Genomic DNA, 23,512 nt, shown 5'->3' with positions numbered 1-23,512 from the left:
ATACCTATTAAGATAAGATATTATTTTAACCTTTTAATATGAATCTCATTTAAAAAATAACTTATACAATTTGTTTTTAAACATTTTGCTATAAATCTAGATTGACTAGTTCGATGTTAAAAGCTATAAGAGAGAGACTTTATAATGGATTTCACAATCAGTCAAATAGATAGATTGATGGAATTTTTGGAAATTTATGCTTGTTAAAGAGAAGAGCGATTACTCGACGATCTTTAAAATTTATCAACTCTGTTACGACACTACGACACTGTTATATATTCAATACATTTCGTCATTTCAATTCTTTTGAATGCAAATAAGTTTGTTCAAAAAATAATTTATACAATTTATAGTATTTATACAATTTGTTTTAAATTTACTAGATCGAAACTAGAAGCGATAGGAGAATATATAATCGATCTCAGCTAACTAGATAGATCAATGAGATTTTTTGAGGGCGTTAAAGAAAAGAGTAGTCGTTTGCTTGAAGGTTATCATAAAAAAAAGGAAAGAAGGAAACTCGAGCGGCGGGCTTTTGATCGTGAAAACAGAAATGCATCGAAGCCGGTTTTTCGAGGACGAGTTCGCTCGCTTATCTACTCGCGCGACGGTCCTTCTTGCAGGACGTCCCCGTTACTTTGGCTGCAATTGACACGTTCGAATCTCCACGACGCGTCCGATGCGAGAACACGAGAAGTAGTTTAGCCGCTCGTGCGTTTCTTTCGCTTTTTTGCCGGAATCGAGAGAGGAAAGTGTTTGCGCTGCGATGACTCAGCCGCGTCTCGCGATTCGCAGCGCTGGCGGAAATCCGCGCGGTGTCTTTATTGCTTTCAAAGCATTTCGCTGTAGAGAGAATAACTCGCGTGCTGAGCGAGACTCAGCTGTGAAATCTATTTGCGTATTTTCCCGCTGTTTCCCTTATTCGTATGCGCTTTGTGCAATTTTATATATCTGTAGCGATGCTGCATTGCGTTAGCAGTGCTTTGTAGATTTTCGTTAAGTTTGATTATCCTTACGGCTACTGTTATTGGAATCGCTGTTAAAAAGATAACAAAGTGAATGCAAACTGAATACTCTAACTTTAAACTTTAAAATTTGCGTAGATTTTTTGCGGATACAAATTTATAATTAGAGAACCGATAAAACTAAATGAATAATATAAAGACAATCACATTTATGCATCTTTCAAACTTGTATAAAAAGCTTAACATTTTCGCGCATTTTTAAAAGATCGTGGCGTGCTTCGAACGCCGGGAGCGACAGCTGCAAAAAAGTCTCGCAAGAAAAAAAAGTTGTCGGACGCATCAGCACGTTACATGATTCTCTGACATGCGCGTGGTGAGTTTCATATTGTCCACTCCTATCGGGTGTACGTTCACCTCTGCGCGTCGCGTGAAGTATCGCTCCATCGGCGGGCACGAATTTTCTTGGCTCATTGTTGGTCGCTCGACGCTTTAATCCCGCGGGTTGCCGAGCCCTCGGGGGAGCAAATACACCGTCGATAAGAGACTCGAGATAAGATGGACGGGGTGGGGTATGTGCCGAGCGCGACGAGGTACCTCACACGCAAGTTTTATACGCACGCATATATACCGGCAAAACTGTGTGTGGTCGCGAGTCTACATACAAGATCTGACGTTTTGCCTACGGGTAATCGCGAGCTACGAGAAATCGTCCCTCCGCATCAGCAAGGACAAACCCTTTCTTCCTTGTGTTTGATCCGGTAGCAGACATGCTATACTTTTGATGTTGTAAACGCGTACTAGATCTTCCTGATGTACTACTTAGCCGTTAGCAAATTATTAGTATTTATTTAATTGATTTATCAACGTTCCTGTTTAATATTATATGAAATACATTTCTATACATTTGTTTTTAAAACAATGGTACCCGCCCGACACGTTAAATACTAAAATTGTAATTCTGAAAAATTTCCTTTTAATGATTAGTTTTTAAAAAGAGTTGAAACCCTTGAGAAATTTGCACGAAGTACTTCGATTATTCATTTACGGTTAAATGTAACTGACATAGGACGACGTCTATACAATGTGTCACGAAGAGCCACGTCGTGTTCTGGCGTATGTTGATGACAGTGCAGATTGTGCCTGCTCCGCCCATGTTTTGCATATACTCGCCCGGACTTACGTGTATGCGGTACATATGTACGTAGCCCATCCTCCAACGCGCATCGACATCGTTGCGTAAATAATCCAAACTGGCAAACCGAGTCACGATCACGTTTGCGTGATCACATATACATGATGAAGGAAAGAGGGAGAGGAAGAGAGAGAGAGAGAGGCCGAGAAAAAAATTCCGCTGTTCTCATCTCTACCCATTCTTTAAACCCGCCCGTCTATCGACTATGACGCAACTTTTATTACGTGGCTTATATCGTTTTGTGAATTATGCGGCCGGTATTCGATGCAGAATACCGAACCAGGTAGAGCCGACGAGAGAGGGTTACAAAGAGTGCGTTGTTCGTGGGACAAGCGGTATTAATAACGTTGAAGCTCATTCCGCCCGTTGGTTTGCGAGATAAAAGAAAATAAAATGACGCGTTATCGATCGTTATTGGCATTTCGTCCATCACCAGCTATAAAATTTTATAATTTATATTTTTTTTCATGTTATTCTATGTTCTAAACTAATTTTAAAAAATTGTTGGTCTCCTCTCTCTTAGTGTGTTTATTTAAATAAGTATACTTTATAAATTTTCCAATAATTAGGTGGGCAGAATAGAAACTTGAATTTTTATAAACATATATATTGGTAATACAATTAAAATCTATTCCAATGTCGTATCCGAAATTTAAACAGTTATTTTATGTATTTATTATTAGACTGTTATTATGAACCAAAAAATCTGTTTAATGATAATACTTAAAAGATAATGGTAAAATTTTGTATGAATTTGCGATGGCTGGCGCCACCGTTCGGTTGATGCTTCAAGTCGCAAGCTGCATAATCGATCGCATCCAAATGTGCATCATGAAACTTTGTTAAGGGCCAATTTCTCTCAAATTTAGACGACCGATACGAATTGCAAAATCTGCAATGTATTTTACGGTTCGTTGAGAGCGATGGCAAGTTTCCTCTTAGAGGCGCATTTATTTCTGCGATGCCTACGGCTAGTGTGCCCTTTTTGTCTCTTGAAAGTAATGATGCCTCGGTTTTGCTCTCCGACACGTAATTTTGGCACGATCTGTTTCGAAAGGCGAGGACAACGAAGGAGATGACAGGGTATTTCTGCGCTTCCCCTAGAGGGGAACGCAACCGTGATCCTTTTTCTTTCAGCCACGTGGATAGTACCTTGACGGTGTGACGAACGAGGGGCGAATTTCCCACATCGGCTCTCTCGATGAGTTACCCGTGGGATCGTCTTCACGTCGCTTAAGAACTTTCGCGAAAAAGAGGAGTCGGCAAGATAGAGAAAATAACGCCTTGTGTATCTTTATCCTCTAATTTCGTTCGTTTGTTCACCGGTGTACAAAACGTTATCAAAGACAAATGGAGCTTTACTACAACACGTTATTAAATAAGACAAAGGAAATTGGTTTGATCCCGTCTGGGATTTATTAGGTTTTCTTCGTGATACGCTCAGTTTACTCGAATCTCGGATAAACCCGCACTTCGCGCATGGACACGAATTTTTTTAACATATTTGACACTACGCTTATTCCGTCACCCCCAACATTATGAGCTATTGTTTATAAATTTTCCCCACATAGATTTCGTATACGAGCATAGCTGCGCATTTTTCACATCGCGCGCGACTTCAAACAGCGATTCAAATCAAGATAAGTTTGCACGGCACGGATTCGCGATATGACGGGGATGGATTTCGAGTTCAAGTTGGAATCAACCGGCTTTTCGTCGGGATTTTGCCACAACGTGAACACGAAAAGCTACGCGGACCGTATCCGCCTGTTTTACAAACGACAAGAACGACGAGCTCGTGCGCGCGCGCCTATCTCGTTACACTCTCAGTGAATACATAAATATAAATTACTTAATTTCGTAACTCGGTTTAAGTTCGCGCCTACCGGAGAAGAGACGTGATCTTGAATTCATTGTCTCATCAGGCGCACCTCGCGACGATGTACCAAGTACATAACTGTGTATACGCGCGCGTACACAGAACGGCGACGCCTCGCATAATCTCATTGTCCTAAACTGTCTCTTTCGCTCTCTCGTTGCTCTATCAACGATTCGCCAGCCCCACGATGGTACGCCCTCGAGATGATTCTTATATTCGTCACCGCCGCGATTTGATTTGCTAATAGCGTTTCACCTCAGGGAATTGTCACGCAGGATTTGAAAAAGTTTCCTAAGCCATATATTTGATTTGCTTCATCTCTATCTTGATTTCGATTTAACGTATCTGATTAAACTTTTTCTATTTTTTGTCTAATTAAATGCCAAAAAGAGAGAATAGTGGGTATTGACACTAAAAAATATATGCAGTCTCATGGATATTTCCTCATCGATGTGGTGGCTATAAAAAAGTACCGGCAACTACATCTCAGCAACGCTGCAGGTATAAGATTACAGGAACACATCGTTCAATGGCACTGTAACGACGATACGTCACGTGTCACGTGTGGCAACAGATGAACAGCAGATTTTAAATATCATGTTGCAAGAGAGGGTTGGCCTGCCGTATGTAAAAATTATAACGCGCATTTGACGCAACGCTTTTAAACTCTCGGGTTATTCTCTAAAAATATACTTCTTTCGTATATAGCCAACAGTAAAAAGCGGTAAATAGCTACCGTCTGTAAATTGTCTTTATAGCACCACGAAAGTAAGTAGAAATAGTAAGAATTTTCCAATTATTAATTGGTTCAATGAATATTCAAATGTAACGTATTATTATAGAAACGTCATATTACATTAAACGTTAAAGAGCCAATCCAGCTCTCAGGTATTTGCGCCTGATAATTTATAACGTTGAATTTATAGCCGAGTTCGATGTATAAAGATAGTGCACACCGGCACACTAATTGACTGTCGTGATTTATATTTCCCCGCAAATTGCCACGTGTGTATGTTTGACTGTTCGCCGTGTGATTATAACGACATGATTAAGAATATAAAAAAAAATGTTTTCGCATAACATAAACCGCTCAATAAATATTCACGTGCCGCATGATCGAAACATCAGATACAAACGCAGCTGCGTTTGTACTTTTTATTGCACCGCCTATTGATAATAACATTTTCTCTGACATGTTTCTATCGATAAGAGATGCTCGCCTTAAGATTACCTCGATTCCACCGGATGTACGCATTTCATCTCGCCCGAACGTTCTCGCCCTTCCTAACGTGATTTACATATATCAATTAATTCATTGACGACTCGTTAAACCAACGGGTTGCATTCCGTTCGAACATCCGGCAGTGTTAAATCAAGATTTCTCCTGAGATAAGCGTTCCATCGCGCCCGAACTCCGATTCATTTGGCATACTTTAGGGACCCTTCTCGGGCCGCTCCTGCCGTGTCTCTTTCCTTTCCGCCCCCTCAATCGATGTTCTCGGCCAGTTAATATGTTAATTGTTTTGATGATTTAACGCGCGCATATATTGGCATGCCGTAAAGCGCATTTCTTAACGCACTAACGATCTCCTTTGGCTGGTAACTGGTCAAACGTGTATCATCGATACCGAATTCTCATTTAGATGCGTTTAAGACGCGAAAAGATGTAATCGACGAGAATGGGCCGTTCAGAGCATAAAGATGAGACTCGGTGAGATATTCAGCGATAGAGGCACGTTCCGAAGGAAAAATCTATCGTCTCGTGGCGCGGTGCTCATTCGAGTGAACCTATTTGGAACACGATCATAAAAGGAGACTGCGTTCTCCATATTATTTGATCAGACTCGACGTTACCTAAATTGTTCCAGCCCGTTCATGGCTGCTGGAAAATTGGAAAAGCGTCTACCTCCGAGGAGTATGAGCGGGCTAGAACGCGACTGTGTAGGGAGGACTCGCGTGTGCGCTGCGAAGAAAGTTGCGAGAATATCGATCGATCTACGAAACTTATACGAAGTGATGGAAAAAGTACGATAGTTCTATGTACTTCGGCTTGAACTCTAGATCGCATGTAACTCATATATTCATTTTCCGTTTACTCGTTTAATTTGTCGCTCAAAATGTGGACAATTTTGTCCAAATTATAGTTTCTATATTTTTTTTTATTGTCAATTTCATAGCCGTGAATGCGTGAAAACACTTTTTATTTCTAAAAAATTCTAGAATATCCATATGTTTGCTTTAACGTTCTGCTCTAAAAGATATAGTTATAAATTCAATTTCATTCAAAATCGCCATCGACAGCTGTTTGATAACTTCCATCGATCCAAGCAGGTTACTTCCGTCCAATCCAAGATTAGAGCGTATACTTCCCAGGTAGCAAGCACTCGTCATTTTGACGTCAATATTTGGTCATAATTGGTCAGTAACGTCATTCGTCGATTAAGTGACGTATATTTAACGTCATGTTTTAATACGTCAAAAAGACTTTGTAAAATGACATTATATAGACGTTTAATTGACTACCCAGGTAGCAGACAGTCGTCATAATGACGTGATTCTTACGTCATTTTATGACGCATGTTACGTCATTTATTCCTAAAGTTTGACGTAAAAATGACATATTTTTCACAGTATTTTTCACAGGAATATTCCTACATTTATAAAGTGTTTCGTAACTTTATGATTGACGTTGTAAATTTATGGTATAAGTGGATCTAGTTGCGTGTGTAATTATAGTTTTATGACAACTATTTCATGCAGTGTTATAACTATTAAGAAGATATCATTACAAGATTTTTGACCACTTTAAAGATGTACCTGTTATAGACAAGTACAGTTAATAGGGAAGCATCAGGGTGAGAAAATCGTCACTGTCCACTGGATCATCGAAGTCAAGCGACTCGGACGCGGTACTGTACTAGGATGGGTGACCGCCTTGAGAGCGGCTATACGCACATGGCATGTAACGAAACAGTTAAAAAGCTTTTTTTTTTCTTAGATAAAGAAAAAGAACATTTTTTTATAAACGTTTATCAAGTAGACATTTTAAAATTTTAATTTCATAAAAAACATTTCTAGAAACCGGTATGTCGTACATTGGACCTATTTTTGCCGTCAATAAAACGTCAGAAAATGACGTCGTTGGGATGTGACTTAGGACCGTGAAAAATACGTCATTTTTACGTTAAACTTTAGGAATAAATGACGTAACATACGTCATAAAATGACGTAAGAATCACGTCATTATGACGACTGTCTGCTACCTGGGTTCTTTGAACAGACGAAGGATACACAGAAGGTGATAGACGTAGATGCGAGAGAGTAGTACCTTAAAATTTTAAATATAGATTTTCGAGGAAACGGTACCGTGGAGATGGAGAAACGGCATGGCACATGTGCACTAGGAGCTAAGCGTAGTTCGGGGACTCGTTCGAGGGTCGGATCAAGGCATTTATCCTCAATTCTGCATCCCGGACGATCCCGCCGCACCTCTCTATCCGACATATACGCGTACGAAAATTTCTCTCTTTATCCCACCCTATCCGAACACCGCGGGGAATTCGAGCCGTTTCCAATTTCTTCGTCGCTCCATCTGCGAACGGTTCGATAGTTGTGCAACCGCTCAAAATGCTTTTGTCAAATTTGCTTAACTTGCAAAAATCCACTAACGCTCGAATCCGAGTTGAATCATCCTTAGATTGATACAGGTTCTTTAATATAGTATTTACACTTCGACGTATAAATACACTGACCTTTTTATATTTGGTCACAACGGCAACGATACATTCGCAAACCACTTTTTGTTGCAATATGTCATCCGTTTTTGACATAGCAAAGATCATTTCAAAAATCTCTGGTTTAAAGATAACTGCTTCCGCAACATCTAACGGACCGAATATTAAAGTTGTTGTCGCAAGTATTATGCGCACCTATAAAACAATCAAGTAACAATTTATAAATTTTTACGTAGAGCAACATTTGATTAATGAAAAATAAATCAAGGCAACTACATTGTTATTTAATTTTGATAGAAAATACAAAAAATATTGGTAAATTATGCTTCAGAAAATACGATAGATGATATAATTATACTCAATAAATTTTGATTAAAGTCCGTTACAATTGTATTTTAATATTTTTAATATATGTGTAAGTTACACAGTATACAATATCGACAATTAAAAAATAAATTTTCTTTGACATTTTTAATTTTTTAATTGCTTTAGAGATTATAGAGTTTAATTTGAATTTTATAGACTTTAGAGATTATAGACTTTATTTTGAATTAATTTAAGTAATTAAAAAAAACCGGTAATTTCAAAATTTATACTTTGGATTCTGTGTCAAATTTCAGCAATTTATCCCCAATAAATTCTTCAGTGGCGTTGATAAATGTCCTCTTATCATCATACAGTACGTGTTTTCATATATCTTTGCTAAGCACATACTGATTACAGTTCGCGTAGAAGACGTTATGTCGAACGAGGATTCGTATTCCTCCAATTGACTGGCTATCTCCAATAATTTTTGCAAACCGCGAAGCTCGACCAATTGTTCGGCCCAATTTAATGCAGTATGAATGTTATGCGTAATAAGTTCTATTATTGCGTCTGTAGCAAGTCCTGTTATCATTTTATTCGTTATACTATTCAATAAGCATGACAAAATCATATCAAGTTCATTTTTGTGTGTTTCGCACAAAGTCTTATCGGGTTTTGCATCATGTTCATTATTCATGCCGCTGTAAGTGTTCAATATGTTCTGAAACCAAAATATGCAATAATATTTTAATTACTAAAATATGTGTAAATATGTACAACTGTACGTATTATTTGTTTTATAATATCAACTTGTAAACAATATTGAGACGCGTTGACTATCTTTGGAGACGTGCTGTTCATGATTTCCAGACACCAAAGCAAACCGACATATCTCATAACGGACTCGGTTCGTTTAATATTGTTTTTGCATACCTCGTCCACAATACGAATCGCGCTACAAATCACTTTCTCATTCTCTTCAACTGTTATAAGTTCTGCGATTTTTGATACAACTTCCTTCTGGAATATCTCCTCGGCACTAGCTTCGTCACGTGCGAGCATAAGTAGAGAGGTCATAGCGATTTCACGTTTCTCCTTTTCTGCGCTCACGTTAAATGCTAAATCCAGCATTTGTGATATCTAATACAAAGTAAAAATAAGCGTATTCTTAAACATAATGATATGTAATAAAAATAAAAATAACTGCAGTGAATAATAATATTTGTGTTATGTAACTTCTATCTACGTAGCGAGTATGCTATTAATCAAATAGCAATTAAAAATTATGTAATAAGAAAAAAACTTAAATCCATTTCCGTTGCCAGTAAATAATTAAAAAAGTCGTTTTTGTTCGATTTTTGTATGCGGATTTGCGGATAGATTACGAGAAACGCACTTAAAAAGGACCGGAAATCGGTCAAAACGTTGTGCAAGTTATTATTAATATATTGATTTTGGCCAGTTGAGTCGAACGAAAACGACTGTTTTTTAGATCCATTTGTCAAATCATGTGTAGTATTTTGAGAAATAAAAACTTTTACTAATATATCCAGTACAAGAATTATGTTATAATTTTTATATTATCTAGACTAAATTAATATGTCTTGCAAGTTGATAAACCTTTGTAATAGTTATGTATATTTACCGTAGCACTAAGATGTGGGTCCTTACGACAACCTTGTACAATTTCATGTAAGCGCTCCTTTACGGGTTGAATAACTTTGTTATTGGGGTCAGATGAAATAATAATCTCCGCGTCCTGATATGCCTCCTCGAATCTGTCTAACGCTTCTAGTGCTTGACATCTGCGATACAATGCTTTATTACAACATATCTTTAACGCATTGTTGCAGTCTTTAATAACTTCCTCATAAATGCCCCGCTTCAATAAAGCGGCAGCTCGATTTTTGTAGTACACTGTTCTCTCAGCGTTGTTCTTTACTAAGTTCAGTGCGTTTGTGTAGTCACTCAATGCTTCTGACCAAATGCCTTTGTTAAACTCTTCGTTACCCTTCTCTTTCCATTTTTGTGCAGTCATATTTGACTCTGCCATGGTGGAGTGGAATATCTCTACAGCATAAAATATATGATGCATATATGTTTTAACGTGGGAAGACTCTCGTGATATTTTACACGTTTCGTATTATCTTAAATGCGAAAGACATACATAGAGTATATATGAAATTACTTATAAATAATTATATGCAAGTATGAGATATTAAGGAATCGAAAAATAACAATGCAATTGCTAGTGTAAGATCTGCAAATAAATTGTAGTTGCCAAAATTTTTATATTAGAAAGTGGAATTTATAATTATGACTGAATAATACTTCCAACCCGCTGACTTTAAATCAATTATTTATTGTCGATCGCGAAAGGGAAAGTTCGAGTTTGAATCGGCAACGATTTATGACACTACTATACATTCAAATATTTTATTTCGTTTTATTGCAAAAAATGCAATTATGTTCGCTTTGCTGCAAAAATCTGGCGCGATTTACACTTGTCTGAGAAAAGTGTGCAAATTATCTGAGACGCGCGAGAAATTTATTTGCGTGATATTGAATCTCAGCGTTTTTCTTTATATGAAGGCATCTAACTCGGGCCGTCAACCGAGTATTTGTTTATCAGTTTTTTTACACATCCAGTTCGTTTGTCTTTTTAAATCAGTTCGGATGTGTTTCGTGTAAATAGACTGACACAATAGCCGATAATGTAAGGATATATTATAAGAAAATAAAGACTCGAGCTGCAGTATTTTTAAATTCGTGAGGGATCACATTTTGATGAGATATATATATAAATATCACAGTTCACAAAATTTAATTTTTCAGTTACATAAAAAGGGAAACTTTATTATTATCGCATCGTTAAAAGTACGTTCTATCTGGAATCAATTTTAAAATTACGACTTATTATAAAATTAAAGTGCCATGGCATTTGTCGCTTTTTTCTTCATGCAACATGAGATTCGTCGTGAGATGCATCTAAAAATGAGCGTTTAAGTTAATGCGCTAATCGCAACTTACTCAACCTTGTGCCTCGTGCCTCGTATGTAGTTTAACAATCCTATAGTGGAACTATACTGGCTCGTTTGGCCTCACCGTTTCACTTAAACACGTTATACAATAGCTTTTGCATTACTTGTTTCGACAATATGTAAAAGTATTTTCGGGCAAAAAGTAATAATCTTACGTTTCTACGAATATTTATATTATGTCGAATTGGATCACGTCACACGCGGCAAGCTTTTATTCTGATCGTCGCAGCGAAACAGAACAAAATGTAGAACCTTTACCTGTCGAATAGTTTTCTCTTTGTAATGTTCGTTCGTATCGCACCTTCAAACTTCTTCTTCTCGCCCCACGATTGTTTACGATCCTAGCACTTTTCAAGGACTAACTTAAACCAGCGAATATTATCCAAAAAGAGTACCGAGCGCTGTCTCCTTGCGATAGAATTTTATCCTGATTGGCTTTTCCTGTGACCGACTAATAAGGCGCGCGTCACGTGATTTTCGAAAGCGCGCGCGCTCTTGGCCACGTAAAAGGTCGTAGATTGATTTTTCGCAGAATGCCGAACGAGACGATATTGCGGCGATAAGCTAACGATTTTTAATCGATCGTATTTTTTGTAATATTTAGACAGCGGCGGTGGCAGGCAAGCGAAAAAACCGTCATTTTGTTATATCCAAGCGCATCAAGCCATCATGCCTAATCTCGTGTACTTTGTAACGATATAATAGTAAAAAAAAAGTTTTCTTTTTTAAATCGTTTGAATTGTTTCTATTTTCTAAAACTTTTGGACTATAAATAGATAATAGTAACTCGATTTAATTAAACTGCGGGCTTTCACTAATATTGAATCTAAAAGAATTGCATTGTATATATATATCCGCGGCTTCGAGATATATTCTATTACCAATATATTTTATTACCAAAATTACTTTATTTTATTATCACAAATACATAATTATTTTTATTATAAGTAATTTATTGTAAGTAATTATGTTATGTATTATTAATAAAAATAATTTAAAGCTCCACTGCATACAATTTTGTAGCCGGTAGATTTTGTATTTTCTGCCCACAAATCTGAGCGGATTTAAGCCACATTTTTGCGACGTCATAAACCGAGATTTCTGATTTAAACAATTTACAATTCTTGTCAAATTTTACAGTAAAATTCTACCAATATATTTTCTAAAAATCAGTCCGTAAATTTTCTCAGTTATCATTAGAACTTGCTTTTCTTGCACTACATGTATAATAAATTATAAAATTAATATTGCACATTATAAATTACTTCAAGTTGTTTCGTACGCCTGTAAAGGCCATTGCACGTAACAAAATTTTTGTCGTAACCGTAAGAAAATTTACCAATCATAATAGATTATTTTTCGACCGTGAGGAGAATAATTGGTCGAAACGTTGTGTATTTAAATATTATATTAATGCCAGTTGGATCGAATTGAACCATTTCTTTTGTTTGATTATTATTTGCGTTTGAAAAGCTTCCGCTTGCGTACACTTTAACGTGTGGCAAACATACGGCGCTTACGTGTAAATCGCTCTTTACTAGAGATTTATATAAGAATATAAATGTATATATTATAATATATATTAATTATTATTAAATATATACTTAGGTTCATTAGTTGCCATTTTGCAAGAATTAGGCGCTGAAATGAAAACGTCTATACGGTCAGTACATCCGCGGCACTCTCCGAGCTTCACCGATTGCTGGCAGCAGCGAACAAAGAAATTTTAACCTGCAAGAACGGCAATCAAGAATTCAGAAAGAGATTTTTGCAGAGACATAGCGACGACCCAAGCCTATCAAGAAAGAGTGTACTTCTGTACTTGAAGAAGCTAGAATATTATTTATTACGGGTAAAAAGTGCAAGGTCTAGTAAATGCAAAGTTTCATTATTTCTTAATTGTACTATACACATTGTGCTTTCATTTATTAAAGAAGAAATAATATTCTATTAATATGACATTTATATGATATTAACATGACATCTATTAAAATGACACAGGTCGCAATCAACATTTACATATGATTTTCTTAATCGATGTATTCTTTGTTATCAATGCTTTGTGACGATTCATATCCTTTGCTACGTTTCTCTTGATTAGTTACCCATTCCGCAACAATCTCTAAAGCAAGGGATGCTAATTCCTTAACCTCCTTATTTTGCGCGTTATCGTTTTTTGCTCAATGCCCTTAGTGATTTCATTACGTCTGTTTCGATGATTTTTGCAGCAGCATCTTTCGAGTTTCTCATTATATTTAGCAAAATTTTAATACCCCTACATTGTAACTCACCGTCTAAATTAGCGAGGAAATTGCTTAGTTCTTTTAGCGTGGGATCCGTGTTGAGAATGTTCTCGCAAGTTGATTTGCTGATCGCCGTGACCCTTGTTAGAACTCCAGCATTTACCTTGTACATATTTTCATTTTTGTCCGCGTACAATGTTTCGGACACAAGAGATATAACATCAGAATTGTCCTGCTTGTAACATCGAATAGCAACTTCACGGCATAATGTCAAATTGTCTAGAAGTTGCGCGGACCTGAGTTTCAACATGTAATGCTTTGAATTCATATAATCAGCGATTTTCGGAAATCCTGCCTCGTTGAATATACGTTGTCGCGTGTGGTCATTGACACTAGCTAGATTGCGCAAAGCTGTTAGAGTCTCACTATTCTCATACACGGAACACTCCGGGTTCAGAAGATTTACCATCGGCCGTACAACCTCCATGATTATCTGACCGGAAAACGCAACCTCGGGATGTCTCCTGAGTCCTAGATAGACCAGGGCTCGCGAAGCATGTTTTTTTCCCTTGTCTGTGCCACTCAGTGCTAACGACAATAGTGCTTCCGTGCCACCTTGTTGAACAATTATTTCTCTCAACTCCTGTTGACTGCATATCGCGTGGAAAACGCGGGCCACTAATTCCTTGCAGTTCTGGCTGTCCGTTTTAGCGAGACTTACCAGAGCGCTGGTTACATCGGCCTTCGCTAACGCGCACCGTCTTTTAGTCACAAATTCGTCGTGGTTCAGCTTCTGACTTCGCGCGAAAAAATGGTGATACGAGCTAAACATTAGCAATTCTTTCATCTCTGGTATGAGTTCCTGATCGTCATAAGCGTTGCACAAGTTCACCAACGTCGTGGCCACGGCGTAGAGTACTGATTGATCGCCAGTCTTGGCGAGTTCGTTCATCACTTGAACGACGCGCTTGAACGAACGTTGATCCTCGATGAACTTCTCCTTGATCTCGGCGTCGGAAGTGAGATACGATAGGCCTTTAATGGCCCATATCGTATCATCCTCTTTCTTGGGATTGATCAATAATTGTCTGCAAATCTTGGTTAATTTCTTCGTCGCTTTATCGGTGAATGGATCGATGGTCGCACTATCGCGTAAAAAGCTGTCATCGAATCTACTCAATTTGCACAAACCCACTAACGCTTGAACCCGAATTGAATCATCCTTAGATTGATACAGATTCTCTAATGTATTTATATTTCGACATATAAACACGTTAGCCGTATTATATTTGATTATAGCGGCGACGATACATTCGCAAACTACTTTCTGTTGCAACAGGTCATTCGTTTTTGACATTAGTAACATCATATCAGAAATCAGTCTTTTAAAAATAATTACGTCCACAACATTATCTAACGAGCCAAATATTAAGGTTGTTATCGCAAGTACTATGCGCACCTGTAAAACAATCAATTAACAATTTATAGATTTATACGTTTTGTTTTTCAATAATTAATTGTTTTAAAAAATCAAGGCACCTGCTGTCATTTAACTCGAATGGAAAATAGGATAAATCTTTAATTAAGAGTAAATTAAGCTTCAGAAAATATAATAAATAGTAAAGTTATATTCTTCAATAAACTTCGATTAAATTCTGTTATAATTGTGTATCTTAATATATCAAACTTGCATAATATACAATATGGACAATTGAAAAAGAAATCTTCTTTGACATATTTGCTTTAAAAATAGAGTTCAAATTACTCAAATAAGCTACAGTTAAAAAGATACTCGGCCTTTTATTTTGAAACAATTTAAATAATTAAAAAAGATCGGAAGTTACAAAATTCATACTTTATTAGAGTCTATGTCAGACGAACGCAATTTATCTTCAATAAATTCCGCAATGGCGTTGACAAATTTTCTCTTATCATCTTCACACCACATGTTTTCATATATTTTTGTTAAACACACACTGATTATAGTTTGCGTGGAAGACGTGATCTCCATCGAGGATTCGCATTCATATTTCATCGTTTCACTGGCCACTTCCATTAATCTTTGCAAGCCGCCAAGGTCGACTAATCGTTTGGCCCAGTTTAACGCGGTATAATGAATGTTGCGCGTAATAAGTCCTATTAATGCGTTTCTAGCAAGACCTGATATCGTTCTACTCGTTATACTATTTAACAAGAACGACAGAATCATGAAAATTTCTTTTTTATACTTCTTGCATAAAGCCTTGTCAAGTTTTGAATCGGGATTATTAGTCATGCCGCTGTAAGTGTTTAATATATTCTGAAACCGAAATATGCAATAAACTTTTAATTACTGAAATACGTACATGATATACGTAACTACACGTATTTCACTCGATAATATTTACCTGTAAACAGTATTGAGACGCGTTAACTCTTCTTATAGACGTACAGTTTATCATTTCCAGACACCAAAGCAAACCGACATATTTCACAACAAACTCGGTTCGACTAATATTATTTTTGCATAATGTTCTTATAATACGAATCGCGGTACAAGTCACTTTCTCGTTCTCTTCAGCTTTTACAAGTTGTGCGAGTTTGTGTACACCTTCCTTCTTAAGGATCTCTTCGGCACCAGCATTCCCACGTGCGAGCACAAACAGATTATTCATAGCGTTTTCACGTTTCTGGTTATCTGCTCTCATGTTAAATGCTAAATCCATCATTTCTGATACCTATAGTATAAAGTAAAATTAAACATATATTTGAATATAATGATATGTAATAAAAATATAAATAACTGTGAAAGATTATATTTATATATGACTTAATTTATATATGTACAGGGTGTGTAGACTATTACCCGATAAAAATTTTATAATAAGAAGAACAAAACTTAAATTTGTTTGTCAAATTAAATGTAACAAAAACTCTTAGTAATATATTCAGTATAAAAAAATGTGTTATAATTTTTATATTATCTAGACAAAATTATCATATTTTGTGAGTTAATAAACTTTTGTAATATTTATGTAATATTTACCTCGGTACTAATTCTTGCATTTTCCCGACATTCTTGTAGAATTTTAAGTAATTGCGACATTACGGATTGAACAATTTTGTTATCGGGCATAGATGAAATAATAATCTCCGCGTTCCGAAGTGCCTCCTCGAATCTCCCTACTGCTTTTAGTGCTTGACATTTGCGATACAGTGCCTTTGCATCATTATAACATATTTTTAACACACTATCGCAGTCTTTAATCGCTCTGTCGTAATCGCATATATTTAAATAAGTGGCGGCTCGAAATTTGTAATATACTGCCTTCTCAGCATTGTCCTCTGTTACTAGTTTAATTGCGTTTGTGTAGTGACTTAAGGCTTCAGACCAATTTTCGTGATTAAAATCTTCATCGCCCTTCTTTTCCCACTCCTGTGCAGTCATATCTGACTGATGGAATAACGCTACAACACAAAATATAGAATATGTTGCATTATATGTAAGTATACGTATATTTTAACATGGAAAAACTGTCTGTGATATGTTACATGTACTATCTTAAATGCGAAAAGCATAGATGATGAAATTATAGCTAAATAGTCATAAGCAAGTATAAGACATTAATGGATTGAAAATAAACCTGCAGTTCAATAATAACAATGCAATTTCTAATGTAAGATCTGCACATAAATTGTAATAGTTATAATTTTTATATTAGAGTGCTTTCGCGCATTAACATATTGTAAAACAGGTTTATTTTCGATAAGCCATCTTCGAAATAAATAGGAATATTGGGGTTAAATTATAGACTCAATAGTACTTTCCGCCCAACCCGCCGATTGTAATTCAATTATTGTCGATCGCAAAATTTCGAGTTTAGATTGGCGGCGATTTATGACACTACATGCAAATGTTTTATCGCGAGAAATACACAATTATATACGCTTTGCTGCAAGAGTCAGTGGCAATTTATATTCCTCCCTTTCACGCGGGAATTAAAATTCTTTAATAAAAAGCGAGTCTGGTCGCGAATTATCTGAGATGCGCGAAAAATTTACTTTTGTGAGGATGAATCTTGATAGGAATGTATACGATGATGAAACTTTACAAGAACTACTTTTTAGTTAGGGTAAACTGTTTGTTTAGCATGTTAAACTTTGTATAGAAAATAAATGTATTGGGTGAATATTTCAGAAATAATAAAGTGCTGTAGCATTTTAATTTTATTCAGTTTTGTGTACGAAAAAGGATAAATTTTTATTTAAATATTAAAACTCCATCTTAATAAATACATCTTAATAAATACAGAGAGAATACAAATAAAAATAATTTTCATTTAAATATTAAAACTCCATCTTAATAAATACATCTTAATAAATACAGAGAGAATACAAATAAAAATAAAAACATAACATCAATTCGCCTTTCTTCACTACAACGTGAAAGAGTGCAATACATGTTTGAATTAAACTGCATTTTATCTTTGTCTTTATTTAATCTCATGCGCACATATATCATCCCGCTAACAAATTCTGCATCTCTTACAGATTCATAGATCCCACTTTTGGCATACTATAATAAATAAGAAGAAGATAACGATAATGACGCCAAATAATGGTGATGTAATAATGATTCGGTGAATAAAATAACATTAATGTGTAGTAAGAGCAGGATATACAATATTATTACAAATTACTTACATGTTTGTACACATCCAATATTGAATTCAGCATTAAGCAACATATGTATACACCGCCCTGTAAATCATAAAATGTATTAGTTTGTATTTCTGTAAATATTAGCGTCAATGTATAACATGCATTACATACCGATCTTCCTCTGTGCGAGCCAAGTACTCTCGATGGATTAAGTTTTCGATACGTCTCTTAATTATTACAGGTGAAGGCAAAAATCGATCTCTTAACCGTTCTGTTACTTTTGTTACTAGTATCTTATGCTAATAAAAGAGAAAATAAATTGATATATATTAATTAAGATCTATATATTCTACACATATATTATAGCTTATCTCGAATAAAAAAATTTTTTTTACGTTCGAAAAATATGTATCAATGAATTAACCGTGTACAGTGAACTTATATTTTAAAAATTTTCAAGTTACATACAGGCATACGCTTTTCGACTTTCATAATTTGTACGATGGCTGCGTCGATCTCGTATTTCCGGTCTTTATCGATTTTATTGCGAATCTCTTTTCTCTCATGTTCGGATTCTTCCTTTGCTGCTACAGTCTGGATCTTTACTCTTAACAAAAGCGATACAAATATTCAATAAAGGATGGTTATTTACATCACATATATATATATATATATATATATATATATATATATATATTATTAACACATTTGCAGCCACTAACGTACCCAGCAAACACAGTAATCACCGAGTGCGCAATTTGCTATCAAATTAATGGGTAATTTTATGTCACTTTTAAGATTTGTAGCCAATTGTCCTTGATGTAATTATATGTAATTACGTTATTTTAAAATGTAGTTTGTTGCCGCTGGTATAATTTAACGTTATTTTATATTTTTAGGAAAGCACATGATTTTATGATTCGTATTTATGATTACTTCAGCTATCTGACATTAAATTGATTTCATCAAAATGAGCATTTAAACGGAATTAAAAATTGTTTGGATCCGAAAATGAAACAAATTTGCACGTATAGCTCTCAGTACAGTCGCACGCGCTAGAATCGCCAGCTGCGAAAGTGTTAATATATATATCATTTATTGCATAAAAATATAATACCTATGTAATTTACTGGTAAAACTGTCGTTCACACAGAATAAACTATCCGTAGATTCATATGCCTTGGTACGAGGATGTTTAAGTAAAATTCTTTGTGTAGCTTTACCCATGGAAAGAGATTGCAATGCTCTGTCCAAATCCTTCTTTGGAATATTGGTTTCACCTTGAATTTCCTACACAATAATCATACATATATATATATATATATATATAGAAATTATAAACATTTTTGATTCTTCATGTAACATACGTAGATATGAGATGAGTAATTAGCTGCTTAAACTTATATCAAAACTCACCTCAAACGTTAACCTTTCATTTTATTGAATAGCATTAACACACACATTTGGTAAGTGGAAACTTGTATTATGTACACGCAATTACTCATCTCTTCTCTTCGTGGTCCATAAAATACAGCGTTTAGCTCAGCAGAACCTGTACAAATTTTTATCATTGCACTCATTATATTACTAAATGTTTAAGTAAAAACAGATATTGATAAAAACATAAAAATAATAACTCACCTAATTGTGGGTGTAACGTTAATGTTCGACCGCTATGTTTAGCTAGGTAGAAGCGCCGGAAGGCATCAAAGGCATCACGCGGAGCAGCGGGCATACTGCATGCTGGAGTGGTTGATTGCATTGGCCAGGAATGAGATTTGAGCACTCGGACACTTATATCCACACCATGTAGATTTGTCTTTATGAAACATACACAGATAAGACATAAAATAATAATCTATATCTATGATATACGCATAAATACAAATTTTATAAAATGTTTTAATTAAACATAACCAGAATATTACGTGTTAACAATCTTTTCTGTAACTTATACGCTAATTTATATTTTATTTATACATATGAAAATATTCAAATTAATACATTTATATAAAATCTTTTTTATAGAAGTATTTAAGATATACTCTGTTATAATAAAAACTTTTATTATATTTTCTTTACTAGCTGGTCTATGCTTTATTATATTATTTGAAACTTACGCCAGATGTAAGAACATGATTCTGAAATTCATCCATAATAGTTTTGCTGATTGTTAAATCGTTAACCATATTTTCTAACTTTGATGTGAAGTAAGATTTACTATAACTCTAAAAAAATAATAAAAAATGTTTTTAACTTCTTTTAATATAAAAATGTAAGCAATACCCGTTTCAGATATGAACAAAACTATTTTGATCTAGAATATTTATATATCTAGTTCTAATTCTCACCTTAAGTTTGGATATCATATTCTTTTCACTATCATCTGAAACAGACTTATTCAACAATAATCGTTTGGCTAAGTGTTGTCTATAGTACTGTTCAAATACATCCTTTTCTTGTAAGAAACCGAATAAAACTATAGTTTTTTCTAGGATCTCTTCAATCTCCTGCTCTGTCATCTAAAACCAAATATATTCATGTATCGAAAGTCATACGATATGTAACAATGCAATTATACACATAATACTAACTCCTTCTTTCTTCAATTTGTCGTCGATAAATAGCGACAGATATTTCGGGCTTTTAGCCTTAGGATTCAATTCATTAAGGAAGTATTTAAAATTCGATGCTATAATTATCTGTTCATAATTCTCGTCATTATTGAAAGAAGGACGTAGAAAATGATCAAAGCGATCTTTTAGATTTAACAAGTTTTGGACGTAAAGAACGGCATTTGTGGTTGATTCATGCTCTTCTTGCACTAACGCGGGGCCCTGCTCTCTGAGGAACTGAGATACATAGTCGCACCAAATAATGCGCACTTCGTCTGATACTCTCGAAAATAGTTTATACATATTACCAAGTTCTTCCGTTTTCTCATTTTCGAGCATGTGTGCTACACTATAATTGTTTTCCATCTGTCAAACAAAAGATGTTAAGGTATATAACACATAATATATATTATGTGTTAAACATATGATTATATGACACATGATATACATATATTTAAGTTTAGTTTATTGATCGATCATGTACCTTTTCCCCTAGGACGGAAACGTAAAAATTAAAAATTTTTTACTTTTCACGTTTCCGTTCTAAGGAAAAGGTTACATGATCGCTACCCAGATAGTAAATAAACACACCTCATACAAACACACAATGGTTTTTATATGTACTTTGATTAACTCTTCTTCTACAACTTTTACTATCCGTGATTGAGTTAATTCATCTAAATAATGTTTTGCCCTTTTAGATTCTTCGTGGATTCTGGCTGCAACTTTTTCTATATATTCCGACGATGTACTATTTTCTTCCAGCAACTTTTTAGATTCCTCCTGAAGAAAATTTTGCAAGTTACATATGTGCATGTATATAAGAATATTATACGTATCACATACTGGACACTTACTTTATAAAACTCAGCAGTTTGTTGTAAAAAAGGCCTTTCAAAAACGTCTTCATATTCTTGGCGACTGTCGTAAGGAGACATAAACTGTTCCTCATACCGTTGGTGATCTTTACTTCCAAGTAACTTTAACATTTCGCAGGTATTTTTTATAGTGCTACAATCTGCAACTTTTTCTCCTTTTCTTTCCCTCGTGCTTGAGACCATACCTAATAATGTTTCCCGTAAATGGTCTCTAATACATCCATATCTAATAATCTAAAACATTTATAACAAACTCATCAATATAAACATACTTAATCATTTTAAATAAATTACAGCAACTTAACGTTGCAAAATCAACATTAAAAATGAAAATTACCTCATCTCTAAAAGTAGAAAAGCCAAGAGTATATATACGGTTTATGGCAAGGTCTATGGCTTCTGTCCTATCGTTTTCATCTCTTAATCCGAGATATCCGGTCTCCACAATGTTTAATATATGTCTCATTGCCGTTTGATGATTGTTCCATTTTAGATTTAAAGTTTGTAAAAAGTTATTATGGAAGGAACAACGAACATCCTCTCGCACTTTGTTTTTAAGATGTTCCGTTATGACTTCCTTCAGTCCCGTATATAATCGTTCGTCGTCTTTGTTTTTACTCATTAAAATGACACAGTCATATTCTCTTTTCCCGGACTCAAAGTTATTTAAAAGATCATTAACATTACTTTTTAATATGTTCCAGATTGTTTCAACATCATAATTTTCTGCCATGTTTTCTGAAAATGCTAGTGTAAGATCTGCAAATAAATTGTAGTTGCCAAAATTTTTATGTTAGAGAGTGGAATTTATAATTATGACTGAATAATACTTCCAACCCGCTGACTTTAAATCAATTATTTATTGTCGATCGCGAAAGGAAAAGTTCGAGTTTGGATCGGCAACGATTTATGACACTACATTCAAATATTTTTTTCGTCTTATTGCAAAAAATGCAATTATGTTCGCTTTGCTGCAAAAATCTGGCGCGATTTACACTTGTCTGGGAAAAGTGTGCAAATTATCTGAGACGCGCGAGAAATTTATTTGCGTGATATTGAATCTCAGCGTTTTTCTTTATATGAAGGCATCTAACTCGGGCCGTCAACCGAGTATTTGTTTATCAGTTTTTTTACACATCCAGTTCGTTTGTCTTTTTAAATCAGTTCGGATGTGTTTCGTGTAAATAGACTGACACAATAGCCGATAATGTAAGGATATATTATAAGAAAATAAAGACTCGAGCTGCAGTATTTTTAAATTCGTGAGGGATCACATTTTGATGAGATATATATATAAATATCACAGTTCACAAAATTTAATTTTTCAGTTACATAAAAAGGGAAACTTTATTATTATCGCATCGTTAAAGTACGTTCTATCTGGAATCAATTTTAAAATTACGACTTATTATAAAATTAAAGTGCCATGGCATTTGTCGCTTTTTTCTTCATGCAACATGAGATTCGTCGTGAGATGCATCTAAAAATGAGCGTTTAAGTTAATGCGCTAATCGCAACTTACTCAACCTTGTGCCTCGTGCCTCGTATGTAGTTTAACAATCCTATAGTGGAACTATACTGGCTCGTTTGGCCTCACCGTTTCACTTAAACACGTTATACAATAGCTTTTGCATTATTTGTTTCGACAATATGTAAAAGTATTTTCGGGCAAAAAGTAATAATCTTACGTTTCTACGAATATTTATATTATGTCGAATTGGATCACGTCACACGCGGCAAGCTTTTATTCTGATCGTCGCAGCGAAACAGAACAAAATGTAGAACCTTTACCTGTCGAATAGTTTTCTCTTTGTAATGTTCGCTCGTATCGCACCTTCAAACTTCTTCTTCTCGCCCCACGATTGTTTACGATCCTAGCACTTTTCAAGGACTAACTTAAACCAGCGAATATTATCCAAAAAGAGTACTACCGAGCGCTGTCTCCTTGCGATAGAATTTTATCCTGATTGGCTTTTCCTGTGACCGACTAATAAGGCGCGCGTCACGTGATTTTCGAA

General features: G+C 35.2%; 2 protein-coding genes and 1 pseudogene across 2 annotated transcripts in view; all 3 read right to left on the bottom strand.

Annotated features, from left to right (window-relative positions):
- LOC139816996 (protein unc-45 homolog B-like) overlaps window positions 1–10,114 on the bottom strand; it is a 30,497-nt gene extending 20,383 nt beyond the window's left edge. The window contains exons 1-4 of the mRNA XM_071784813.1: window positions 9,722–10,114; window positions 9,010–9,216; window positions 8,492–8,797; window positions 7,789–7,965 (exon numbers count right to left, since the gene is read on the bottom strand). Coding sequence (XP_071640914.1) covers window positions 7,789–7,965; window positions 8,492–8,797; window positions 9,010–9,216; window positions 9,722–10,114 — 1,083 coding nt within the window. The remainder of the gene's footprint in view (window positions 1–7,788; window positions 7,966–8,491; window positions 8,798–9,009; window positions 9,217–9,721) is intronic.
- A 3,033-nt stretch (window positions 10,115–13,147) lies between these two features.
- Window positions 13,148–18,076, bottom strand: LOC139816995 (protein unc-45 homolog B-like). The gene is given in 6 exon segments (XM_071784812.1): window positions 13,148–13,294; window positions 13,296–14,819; window positions 15,216–15,659; window positions 15,748–16,077; window positions 16,386–16,793; window positions 18,044–18,076. Coding segments are annotated over 6 exon segments (2,886 nt in total).
- On the bottom strand, window positions 17,710–22,235 carry LOC139816148 (cullin-3-like; annotated as a pseudogene).
- Between the last annotated feature and the right edge of the window lie 1,277 nt (window positions 22,236–23,512).

The sequence above is a fragment of the Temnothorax longispinosus genome, chromosome 7, assembly GCF_030848805.1.
Source record: "Temnothorax longispinosus isolate EJ_2023e chromosome 7, Tlon_JGU_v1, whole genome shotgun sequence".
Classification (NCBI taxonomy): domain Eukaryota; kingdom Metazoa; phylum Arthropoda; class Insecta; order Hymenoptera; family Formicidae; genus Temnothorax; species Temnothorax longispinosus.
Note: the sequence above shows the minus strand (reverse complement) of the source record. Positions and strands in the feature narration are given on the sequence as shown.